This window comes from Nerophis ophidion, linkage group LG11, assembly GCF_033978795.1.
Source record: "Nerophis ophidion isolate RoL-2023_Sa linkage group LG11, RoL_Noph_v1.0, whole genome shotgun sequence".
In the NCBI taxonomy this organism is placed as follows: Eukaryota; Metazoa; Chordata; class Actinopteri; order Syngnathiformes; family Syngnathidae; genus Nerophis; species Nerophis ophidion.
Window position 1 is genome coordinate 37,524,335 of NC_084621.1, and position 12,642 is coordinate 37,536,976.

Consider the following 12,642-nt stretch of genomic DNA (forward strand, 5'->3'; position numbering starts at 1 on the left):
GAACACACAGAAGCTAATACTAATAATAACAGAATAAGTTAATGATTTAAAAAGATGGTTTGACAATAACAGACTATCCTTCAATCTCAGAAAAACTAAAACAATGCTATTCGGTAACAGCAAAAGAGAAAGTCAAACACAAATAGAAAGACAAAGTAGACATTGAAAGAGTAAAATAAACCACATTTTTGGTGTAATAGTACTATGATAGTGGATCAATAAAGTTTTTCTAAATCTAAAAGAAAAGGCATAGCAAGTACAGTGATTACAAATGAAGATTTTGGCAAAATGAGAGAAGTAATTAATTGTTTTGGCCATTCTATGTTTTTTTACATGTGCATGTTCTAGAGCAGTGGTTCTCAACCTTTTTTCAGTGATGTACCCCCTGTGAACATTTTTTTTAATCCAAGTACCCCCTAATCAGAGCAAAGCATTTTTAGTTGAAAAAAAGAGATACAAAAGTAAAATACAGCATTATGTCATCAGTTTCTGATTTATTAATTTATATAACAGTGCAAAATATTGCTCATTCGTAGTGGTCTTTCTTGAACTATTTGGAAAAAAAGATATACAAATAACTAAAAACTTGTTGAAAAATAAACAAGTTATTCAATTATGGATAAAGATTTCTACACATAGAAGTAATCATTGACTTAAAGTGCCCTCTTTGGGGATTGTAATAGAGATCCATCCGGATTCGTGAACTTAATTCTAAGCATTTCTTCACAAAAAAATACATCTTTAACATCAATATTTATGGAACATGTCCACAAAAAAATCTAGCTGTCAACACTGAACATTGCATTGTTGCATTTCTTTTCACAGTTCATGAACTTACATTCATATTTTGTTGAAGTATTATTCAATAAATATATTTATAAAAGATTTTTGAAGTGTTGCTATTTTTAGAATATTAAAAACAAAATCTCACGCACCCCTTGGTATACCTTCTAATACCCCCCGGGGTACGCGTATGCTAGATATGCGCAGATAGGCAATTATGTCATCCGCAACCGGATCACTAAAGTCGTCATCCACCCGCCATCCACCCGAACCATCATTTTATCAGAACCACAACCGCCCGCCACCCGCCCGTTGTTATATATCCGGAGTCGGCGACCTTTACCACTAAAAGAGCTAGTTTGGCCCATGTCACAAAGTAAATAAGGTAATGGGAGCCGCCAACGTTGTCGCGAATATCCGATGGTGCTCATTCAGATAACGGGAATAAGGGCGTGCTGTGAAGCCATTGCCTTTGACACCTTCAACAACATGTACGAACCGTTTGTCAGTCCAGCAACATGTTGTATGCAGCTTCCGCAGATACACGTACAAGATTGAACGGCATACTGGGAGATACAGAGTACACGAATGGTTGTGATATAAACAATTTTAACACTTACTAATATGGGCCACGCTGTGAAGCCACACCAAACAAGAATGACAAACACATTTCGGGAGAACATCCTCACAGTAACACAACATAAACGCAACACAACAAATACCCAGAATCCTTTGGGTGGGGGTGGCAGGGTTTGCTGCTAGTGGGGTGTATAATATAGTCAGGAAGTCTCATGGATGCAAAGGATTCTGGGTATTTGTTGTGTTACTGTGAGGATGTTCTCTCGAAATGTGCTTGTCAATCTTGTTTGGTGTTGCTTTACAGCGTGGCGCATATTAGTAAGACTGTTAAAATTGTTTATATCACAACCATTCGTGTACTCTGTATCACCCAGTATGCCTTGCAGTCGTGTGCGTGTGTCAGTGGAAGCCACACACAACATATTGCTGGACTTGCAATTAAATTGTACATAGTATAGAAGGCGTTAAAGGCAAAGGCTTCATAGCACGCCCTAATAGATATTAACTAGGTGAATCTCGGCAGACATATTTGAGAATGATTACATCAACTATTGTCTTCTTCGCTTTGTAACAGGGGTCCAAAATGGCTCTTTGAACGGTAAAAGTTACCGATCTCTGAACCATGTATATCATATATTTCCAAATGGTTCAACCGCCACCCGCCCGAATCTATTTAAAATAAATTTTTTCGTCATGTCACGCGCCCGACCCGCGGTTTATCCGCGGATGAGACCGCAAACCGCACATCTCTAGCGTACGCCCATTTGAGAACCACCGTTCTAGAGCCTGCTGGTCACAAATCACTGCAGGAATATAGCAGCAATGTGTGTCAAATATGGCTGCAAAATTTTACTTTCAAGAAATAAAAGCATGTGTTTTTTGGCAGTTTATGATTGATTGAAACTTTTATTAGTGTATTGCACAGTACAGTACATATTCCGTACAATTGACCACTAAATAGTAACACCTGAATACGTTTTTCAACTTGTTTAAGTCGGGGTCCATGTTAATCAATTCATGAGCTGAAGATTGTTTAGAACTATATTTAGACAAATTATTTTGGTTGTTTTGTCAGAAATACTTATGTCAGAACGACTGCCAGGCAAAGCTGCCAGGTCATTGGAAGCAAACATTGTGCCTCTCGTTTAATTGGCCAAACTATTAATACACGACTCTGACAGCCCTGTAGTTGTAGTGCCATCTGCTGGATGTGAGCAGTCACTGCACCATCTGGACCTTGTAAAACTAAAGTACATCATTTGAATCCATGCTCCTGTGTTGAAGCTAGTATGCATGCATACAGCACCTAGGAGAAAAAACCCTACAAAATAAGTCACTTCTCATTCCTTGGTAATGTTATATCTTTTTCACAGACACAATCTCCATACTGTTTTTTTAAATATTTGTTGTGTAGTTTTTACTAAAAACAACTTAATGAAACTAATTTCCACCAGATGTGAAGAGTCGGATTACACAAAATACAGGAAAGCAATTTTTTGAAAGTCATCCTCGTAACTATAAAAGACAGCAATAAGTAAAGTAAATTATATTTATATAGGGATTTTTCTCTAGTGACTCAAAGCGCTTTACATAGTGAAACCCAATATCTAAGTTACATTTAAACCAGTGTGGGTGGCACTGGGAGCAGGTGGTAAAGTGTCTTGCCCAAGGACACACCGGCAGTTGACAAGGATGGCGGAAGTGGGGATCGAACCTGCAACCCTCAAGTTGCTCGCACGGCCGCTCCACCAACCGAGCTATACTGCTAAGAGCTGTAACACACATGTGAGCATTGCACTTGTTAATCAAGTTAAAATCGTTTTACTTAGCTAATAAATAAGGTGGGATAAAAAACATGTTCGAAAAGGAGTAGGAAGAAGCAGAGCTTATTTAATACTACCCCTTTTCCTTTACATAGCAGTTGCTAAAACGTTTGTTCACTTCCTCTTCTCAATTTATTCACAATATACTCCACAACTAATCGCATTAAAAGTAAATAAATAAAAATTTGTGAAGTAAGTTATGTCATATGGTGAGATAAATAAGATTATCTAGAAAATGAATGGATGAATGAAATAAATTCAGAATGTTCAGCATGGTTCTTCTTCTTTGTACTTTGTAAACACTTTAGGTATGAAGAGTTTCTTGAAGAGGATCATATTAGTACATTGTTTGATTTATTTGCTTAATCTATTCCATAATTTAATTCCACATACTGATATACTGAAGGTCTTAAGTGTTGTACGTGCGTACAAATGTTTTAAATTATATTTTTCTCTTAGTATCATATTTCTCTTTTGTTGAGAATAATTGTTGTATATTGTTGGGTAGCAGATTGTAGTGTACTTTGTGTATAATTTTAGCTGTTTGCAAATTCCCTATGTCGTGGAATTTCAGTATTTTTTATTCCATTAATTGTTTGAATGTTCTCTATATCCAACATTATGTATTATTCTAACTGATCTTTTTTGTAACACGGGTAATGATTGAAGTGTACTTTTGTAGTTATTTCCCCATATTTCTGCACAATAAATCAGATATGGTAACACTAGCGAACAGTAGAGACTATGAAGGGATTTTTTGTCCAGTACATATTTTGCTTTATTCGTTATTGAGGTGTTTCTTGACATTTGTTGTATATTTTTTATATGAGATTTCCTGTTCATTTTTTCATCAATCATTATACCGAGAAATTTGGTTTTATTTACTCTTTCAATTTCTATTCCATCTATTTGTATTTGGTGGAGATTGAGGTCATCACGTTCATATCTATAAATAGAATAGCGCATGCTGCGCTAAGTAAAGCGTTTCCCCTACTTATAAGAAAAGCAGTTCCTTCCTAGTAGATTTTCACATATGCAGTTTGAATGTTTATTGAAATATGTTTGTGTGCCTTTTAACACTACCAGGAAAACTGCTGTATTTTTTAAAGGAGCCTTTCAAAATGCACACACTAAATAAAACAGAAATGAGAAATACACTGTTGTCGAAAACAACAGTGTATTCCGCTGGGCATCCTGAAATATTTTGATACTGCTTCCATCAGTTGTTCAAGTAATGAGCTCAAATAAAGTGTTTCATTTTTGTCCCATGTTGAGAAAATATTGTTTTTGCTGTCCATAGGCTCATGAGTGCCTCGAGGAGGTCAAGTTAGAAGCCGTGCGAGACGACAATGTCCAGCTGATCTCAGAAATCCTGGACTCGCTCAACACGCTCCCTGAAAAAGACACTGCCTCTGCTGAGCTCTCCAAAATCCTCCAGGAGCCTCATTTCAAGGTCCTTGTTTGTGTGTAACACGGGGAAATGAGAGATGCAACACTCTGGCTTGTTGTCTCAGCACATGAGAACACTTGTCAGAATGTTTTTACTTCAGTTGCTTAAGTGCGTGCTGGGCCTGCTTCCCTCTGTTCCTCCATTGCTTATACACTTTGGCAGGGGGTGGGTGGGGGTGTATTTCCCCTGACCAATGGCAGGCCTAGTTTTGTGGGTAAGGAGAGAAAGACAGCACTTGGTCACCTCCAGTCTGAGGGAATATTTGGAGTCGCTAATGTACTTTGTTTTATCTGAGCAATGTTTGTGTGGCTGCTGGGGTAAGAACATGGATATTCATGAGGGAGAGAGATTGTGTAGTTTTCTAGTAATTCTCATCTGGATTTGTCTCCGCTGCAGTCTTTGATAGAGGCTCATGACAAAGTGGCTGCAAAGTGCTACGAGATGCCCAACGCCGTCACAAACTGCACCGCGTTGCTGGCCAGCTGTCTCATGCCCGCCGACGCCATCAGGATGATCGGAATCCAGAAGAAAGCAGGAGAGCCGCTGGTAAGTTTAAAAAAATAAAAATAAATGTTCTCGTTTATTCATCACCTGTGTGACCGGGACAGGGATGAAATTTGGATTTCTGAAGTTGTCTAAAATCAGTCATTCTCAAATAGTGTTGCAGTGAAGTGCAATGCCCTGGGGCAGGGGGTTCGTGTGACCCCGGGGGAACATGCTTTATCAGTATCATGCTTCAAACCTCAATTTGAAAAGCTTTACACTGCAAAACTTGTTTTAAACTATAAAGAATACATTTGATGTTATTATTAGTTTAAAGCACCATGTCATTTATTAATTGACACGTTACAAGCTATTTTTGCATCTCAACTGTGTCTCACATGTCAGGGGAGGCACATATAGAGCAAAAAAAAGAAAAAAAACTTTCAATGGCAAGCCTACTCGGTGAAGTGAATTATATTTATATAGCGCTTTTCTCTAGTGACTCAAAGCGCTTTACATAGTGAAACCCAATATCTAAGTTACATTTAAACCAGTGTGGGTGGCACTGGGAGCAGGTGGTAAAGTGTCTTGCCCAAGGACACAACGGCAGTGACTAGGATGGCGGAAGCGGGGATCGAACCTGCAACCCTCAAGTTGCTGGCACGGCCACTCTACCAACCGAGCTATACCGACCCTGGTAACCTGCTCTCTTCCTGGTCCAATACATAAATGTACTGTAGTATTACAGACGTTTATGATCCCAACCGCCAGTTTTAACAGCAATAAGGCAAACATACAATAATATTTATATCACAAATATTTATCTTGTGAATGATCCCAACTAGGGCTGGGCGATATATCGATATACACGATATATCACAGGTTTGTGTCTGTGCGATATAGAAAATGACTATATTGTAATATTTGAGTATAAGTTCTCACGCAGTTGTATTTAGCTGCGGGCAATACACTACAGGCTCTTCCCACTCCTTCTTGTGTCTCCTCACAGACAGCAAGCGCACAAACTCACTCACGTCACATACTGTCACATCGTACGTTAAATACGTATACGCCCTTGCCCAGCAGAGAGGTAGCAGCGGGGCTAACGTTAGCTGTGATAATGGCGGACTTGGAGGTGCTGATTCTCGTCTCAGTCGAGTGGTAATACGAGAGAAAGAAGGTGCAAATATGGTAACAAATGAAGAATTAATTCCCAAGAAAAACTGCACGGGGTCCATCGTCTGACTGTGGTTTGGGTTCAAGCGGGAATATGTCGAATAGACAACTTTAATTTGTCAAGTGTGGGGCACAAGCGTTGCTACCAAAAGTAGCATTACTGCTAATATGTAGCATCATTTGAAAAGTCACCTGTTAATATCTTTAATAAATACAGTTTTGGTAAATTGACTTAATTGTGCGCATGAAAGTTTAAAATTAGCATATATTAATGCAGTATGAAGAAGAATGTTTTAATGTAGACACATAGAATCATCATACTGCTGTGATTATATGCGTCAAGTGTTCATTCAAGGCCAAGGCAAAATACCAAGATATATATCATACATCGCGATGTGGCCTAAAAATATCGCGATATTAAAAAAAAGTTCATATCGCCCAGCCCTAATCCCAACACACTCTTAAATCACTTCTGACCGTTGATAACTCAGCTGCTGGTTGTGAGCATTTTTAAGGGACAAGCTTCAGCGTGAGCGGCTATTTTCCACCTGGCACAAGTGTTTGACTTGTCTCCCATTAATAGTTACAATATTTTTAAAAGGTAAAAAGTGTAGAACATGTCTCTCTCAAGCAATTACCTCCAAGGACCCAGATAATAATCAAATACTTCTTCCAGGGGGTGACTTTCCGTGTGGAGCAAGGGGAAATGGTGATAGCGCGGATCCTGCATGACAGCTACATCGACCGGCAGGGCATGCTGCACACCGGCGACATCATCCGCGAGGTCAATGGGCGCCAGGTGGGCAGCGACCCGCACCAGCTGCAGGAACTGCTGAGAGACTGCAGTGGCAGTGTCACCCTAAAGGTGCTGCCCAGCTACAGAGACTCACCCGCGCCTCCTGAGGTGAGCACATGAAGCTGGTACCTGTTGTCTCCTGACCTGTGTGGTCTCAGAATACCAAACCTCTGTAAACCGAGCTCAGTGGCGCTCTATTAATAACCTCCTTACTGTAACATGGCAGCTGAGGCTTTCTGTCAGCATGTGATCTTCTTGCATGGCATGGATCAGATTATTAAAATTTGCTAACCCACTAATGAAAATCCTAACAGTTAGCTACAAGATGTTGTCATCCTAAACATGATTAGTCGCTGTCATTTCTGGCAGGTTTATCTAAAGCCGCACTTCAACTACAACCCCGCCTCAGACAACCTGATTCCCTGTAAAGAGGCGGGCCTTGCCTTCTCTAGAGGCGATATCCTGCACATCGTCAACAAGGAGGACCCCAACTGGTGGCAGGTGACATACGGATCTTGATCTATGCACACGAGAGCCAAGCCTTCACATTAACTTGTATGCCAAGTCAACACTTGCTACTTTTATTTGCTTAAAAGGAATTCTAGTGTGTTTGGTTTTTAAGTGTGAATGCTACACAACAGAGGTGCGTATAAAATACGCAGACTGCTTAAGATGGTCTTGGTCTGCTTGAAAGCAGATCTGGTGTGCTGAAACTTAAATGTGTAGACAACACAGATCGAAAGGCACAGAGCAGTTTAAAAAGCATGCAGAAATTACATTTACAAACTTAATTTGTTCTTCAACAGGGTTTTTGCATAGAATAGCTTGTATATTAAATCCAATTTTCCATAAGTAAACATAAATAATTGGTTCCAGTCTCCATATTTTAGTGGATGTAAAAAGTGCTATACATGACTGTATATCAAACAAACATCAACAAAGGGGTGAGGAATCAACTGCCTATTTAATAACAAAGTCAAAACACCAACAAGCTGAAGTGTCCTCATTGGCAACCGCCTTGCCAACACGCACACACTGGCACGGTCCCTGTGGTGCATTCACAGTTGAAAATCACAAAACTCATTGAATTTTAAAAATCAGGCCGCTACAATGATTAGGAATTTAAAAAAATATATATACTTTACCATCCATTTTCTGTTGTTTGTCCCTTTTGGGATTGTTGTGCAGTGGAAGGGAGGGGGCTGTGTTGACAACGCTGTGGATACTTCCCATATTTTTTAAATCACATATCGAAGGCTTCACAGTGGAAGAGGAGTTGGTGCGTCTGCCTCACAATACGAAGGTCCTGAGTAGTCCTGGGTTCAATACCGGGCTCTGGATCTTTCTGTGTGGAGTTTGCTGTCCTCCCCGTGAATGTGTGGGTTCCCTCCGGGTACTCCGGCTTTCTCCCAGCTCCAATAGCTTGCACCTGGGGATAAGTTGATTGGCAACACTAAATTGGCCCTAGTGTGTGAATGTGAGTCTGAATGTTGTCTGTCTATCTGTGTTGGCCCTGCGATGAGATGGCGACTTGTCCAGAGTGTACACCGCCTTCCGCCCGATTGTAGCTGAGATAGGCAAAGGGTAATAAGTGGTAGAAAATGGATGGATGGATATCACTTGTCCGTTTTTTGTTTTTTTTTTAAATAATTTTGAGCTAACAAAAGTGCCGTAAAAAGGAAAAAAAAACACTTATAAAGTAGTAGCACAGTAACTAACAGCACCACTGAGCTGACAATAAGAACCAGACAGCAATCAGCACACTCAAATGCTCACAATGGATGTGCTGCTGGGACAAAATCCACAGGTTACAAGAAGGTAACATGAGCTGTGATATTTTTGTTATTGATGGATTCTTTTTGGGAAGCTACCAAGTTACAATGAAGTATTAGTTACTGGATTGTTTTTTGGACTTTAATGGACCAGCAAGTTAAAGTAAAACTTAATTTCATTTATTGTCCAATTTAAATCTATTTTTGTCATTTTGGCTTTTATCCATTTTTGCACCCTATTTTGTTGTTGTTGCACTTTGTTTTTTTTGTAACAAAAAATACCTGACTTGCAGCCCCGCCACAAGCTTGTAATGCAGTTTTTTTTTTTTAATTAAACTTACATCCCACCTGGTTGTAAAAAAACATGTGAGACAAATAAGGCACAGGCAGTTTGTTTTCCAACAATTATGTATTGATGAATGAAATTGATCCATAATATTTGTGGAATAATTGATTGTACAAAGACTGAAAACATCAAACAAATGTGATATTTATCGTACGTGTAGCAACGATACTCTACAGATATAAAAATGTCATAAAAAAGTGAATTGTGTCTTCACTTAATGCATGTCTTTACTGTGCAGTCCTTGTCAAAAGTACCTAGGTGGAATTATCAGTGAAACTGTGCAGCAAGTGTCTTTTTAAACGTTTTTTAAGTTTAAAGGCACATAATAGTCTTTTCAAAATCCTTATGGAGGTTTTTCCCTTACCTCTGTCATCTAAATTTCGTACTGTCTTGTGTGCTGCTTTGACAAATGTTAAGTGCTAACTTGGATTGTGGCTCAGCTCTACAAGACATAGTATGTATTTACTCATTTCAACTTTCACTAGAATTATTATATTACATTATATTCTCACCAAACTTTTGCTCTGCTTTCCCTGTAGGCATGCAGTGTTGTGGGCGGAGCGACCGGTCTCATTCCTAGTCAGTTCTTAGAGGAGAAGAGGAAAGCGTTTGTGAGAAAAGAATGGGATATTTCGGGTAAAGGTCAGTAATATGTAACAACTCTTTATGGCTTTGTGACCTGTGAGCTGACACCATTTTTGTTTGACACAGGAATGCTGTGTGGAAACATCACCGTGAAAAAAAAAAAAAAAAAAATGATGTACCTAACTGCAAAGAACGCAGGTGTTTGTGTTTCACCTTTTTTAGATTGTTCAATCTCTTCACACACAATATAGGGAAAGATAACGTCCTGCTTTTACAGAATTTGACCGCTACGAACTGCAGATATACGAGGAAGTGGTTAAGATGCCGCCTTTCCAGAGGAAAACATTGGTTTTAATTGGTGCTCAGGGTGTTGGGAGGCGGAGCCTGAAAAACAGACTTATTGTGGTGAATCCTCTGAGATATGGAACCACCGTACCCTGTAAGTGACTCACTTCTGTCAAATGAAGTATTTACACATTCTTTATTTGGATGAACAGATAAATGTCACACACAGCATAGAATTGATGCTGTCCAACAAAAAAAATCACAAACTATTTCCCATAAAAATGTGTAAAAAATTTATTTAAACTCTATTACAAATAAGTAACTTTTTGTATTTTCAAAAAATATATATAATTTGTGAAACTGAAACAAGGCTTGTGCTGTCCCTATTATGTATAAATGGTAAGGTTGCACCAAGAAAAAAAAGTAGGCCTTAACATGCATGCATTTGACTTGCTGTGAAGACCCTTTATGGAAAAGTGTGGAAAAAAGTGAAAACAATCTATATTTTTATATACCATACTCACCCAAATGCAAGAGAACCAGTCTTTTCCAAAACACTTTTTTTTTTTTTTTTTTTAACAAAATCAAAGAGACACACTTTGATGTATACAGTATATAATGTTTTAAGCTTGTGCAAAATTCCAAATTTGGATTCTGAATCAAAATGGTTTCACACCACAGAATTTTGAAGTAAATAATCCTAATGAAATTATCTGTTTTGTTTTCATTCTTAGTTGTTGAAAAACATTTGCTGTAATTAGAATGTCTACATGAAGTTCATGGTAATATTTCTATATGGAATGTAAAACACTCCTGTATGGAATATTGAATTTTGTGCAGACCAAAATTATACACTTGACTTTCGATCCTTCAAATTGCATTTTAATTGTTGGGAAAAAGTCCCCACCTGTTGCAATTCTTCCGGCTTGCATCTCAATTTAAATTCATTGAATTTAATTTAGCAGACATTCTCAATGATATCTTTTTTTATAATTACTTACATATATTTTTCTTAAGTCTTTGTTTTTAGTATCTTTGAAATAATTGGTACGTTGCAATAATAATGTACAGTGGTTTTTACTAACTGTGAACCACTCAAGTGTAGTGCAGCTGCAGTTCTTATTTGTACGCCATCTATTCCAGTTACGTCCCGCAGCCCCCGAGAAGAAGAAAGAGACGGCCAGAACTATTGTTTTGTGGCGCGGCAGCTGATGGAGCAGGATATCAAGGACAGTCGTTACCTGGAGCACGGCGAGTACGACGGCAACCTTTACGGTACGAAGATCGACTCCATCCATGAGGTGGTGGGGGCGGGCCGCACCTGCATCCTGGACGTCAACCCCCAGGTGAGCGTTGGTCCTGCTCGCTATGGGAATAACTGCACAACAGTGTTTGACAGCAGTTTGTGTTTTTCAGGCTTTGAAAGTGCTGAAGACTGCAGAGTTTATGCCCTTTGTGGTCTTCATCGCGGCTCCTGAGCTGGACACCTTAAGAGACATGCACAAGGCTGTGGTGGATGCTGGACTTACAACCAAACTATTAACTGTGAGTGTATCAAATCCAACTATAATGATTGGTATGTAACATTCGATGTGACTCCAACAGGAGAACGACTTAAAGAAGACGGTGGAGGAGAGTGCCAGGATCCGCCGCGCCTACAGCCACTTCTTTGACCTAATTATTGTCAACGACAACCTGGACAAGGCCTTCGAGGAGCTGCAGGAGACAGTAGAGAGACTATTTGTGGAGCCCCAGTGGGTCCCAGTCAGCTGGGTCTACTAAGGGACTGTCCTGAGCTGCTACACCTGGAGGACTCAATACTGCACTGCACACACTATGCAAAGCCAGCGCACACAGGAAGTGTACTTATTTATTGGCAGAACTCTTATTATTCTCATCATACATTGTGTTTAAATTTAGAAAAGGAACTATTGCTGCCATGTTCTGTAATTTAATGTTACATTTATGTAACTTGGAGTATGTATTTATTCTACTAATGAGGGCTTGCTCATTACCTCAGTTAGTGTGTGCGTTTACACTCTTTGTCATCTCATGTTGCCACTACTACTGTTTTGGACTCTTTGTCTTTTCATCAAGGCAATAGAAGGTGACCTGGCAGCCAATTAGTGTGTGGATCTACATGGGAAGGAAGACAAACTAATGTGTTCACTAGTCACATCCATGAAGATCATCCGTGTGTGAGTCCAACCTTCCATGTGGCGCTGCAATAGTTTAAGACTTAACGTTCCACAAGAAGTTTTAAACAAGGTGGTGCGTCTCACTAAACCGTCCCTTTTGATGTGATCTGATTAAAACTTTTAATTTAAAACAAAATCATATTTAGTGAATTTTACTTATTTCAGAGAAATGTATTTTCAAGATGATAAGTGTTTTTCTCTATTAAACTGCTGTTTTTTTATATTAAACATTTTGGACTCAAATTAGACACTTTTTCCCCATATTTTATAAACGTACAAGAATGGGGTAGAAATGGTAAAAAATACAAAGAGATGTGGTTAGGAATAAAACATGCCATTACATTTTTTGCTTGCTCCAGAATGAGG

General features: G+C 39.0%; 1 protein-coding gene across 3 annotated transcripts in view; it reads left to right on the plus strand.

Moving 5' to 3' along the window:
* Positions 1-12,519, plus strand: part of pals2a (protein associated with LIN7 2, MAGUK p55 family member a) — a 29,762-nt gene extending 17,243 nt beyond the window's left edge. For 2 of the 3 annotated variants that reach the window (XM_061915816.1, XM_061915817.1), the window contains exons 5-14: positions 4,486-4,638; positions 5,032-5,181; positions 6,971-7,198; positions 7,460-7,591; positions 9,748-9,850; positions 9,920-9,991; positions 10,071-10,232; positions 11,222-11,424; positions 11,495-11,623; positions 11,684-12,519. In XM_061915816.1, coding sequence (XP_061771800.1) covers positions 4,486-4,638; positions 5,032-5,181; positions 6,971-7,198; positions 7,460-7,591; positions 9,748-9,850; positions 9,920-9,991; positions 10,071-10,232; positions 11,222-11,424; positions 11,495-11,623; positions 11,684-11,860 — 1,509 coding nt within the window. In that variant the 3' untranslated portion in view covers positions 11,861-12,519. Of the gene's footprint in view, positions 1-4,485; positions 4,639-4,719; positions 4,953-5,031; positions 5,182-6,970; positions 7,199-7,459; positions 7,592-9,747; positions 9,851-9,919; positions 9,992-10,070; positions 10,233-11,221; positions 11,425-11,494; positions 11,624-11,683 lie in introns of those variants that run through there. The other variant, XM_061915818.1, reaches the window with a different exon arrangement.
* Positions 12,520-12,642: the final 123 nt, after the last annotated feature.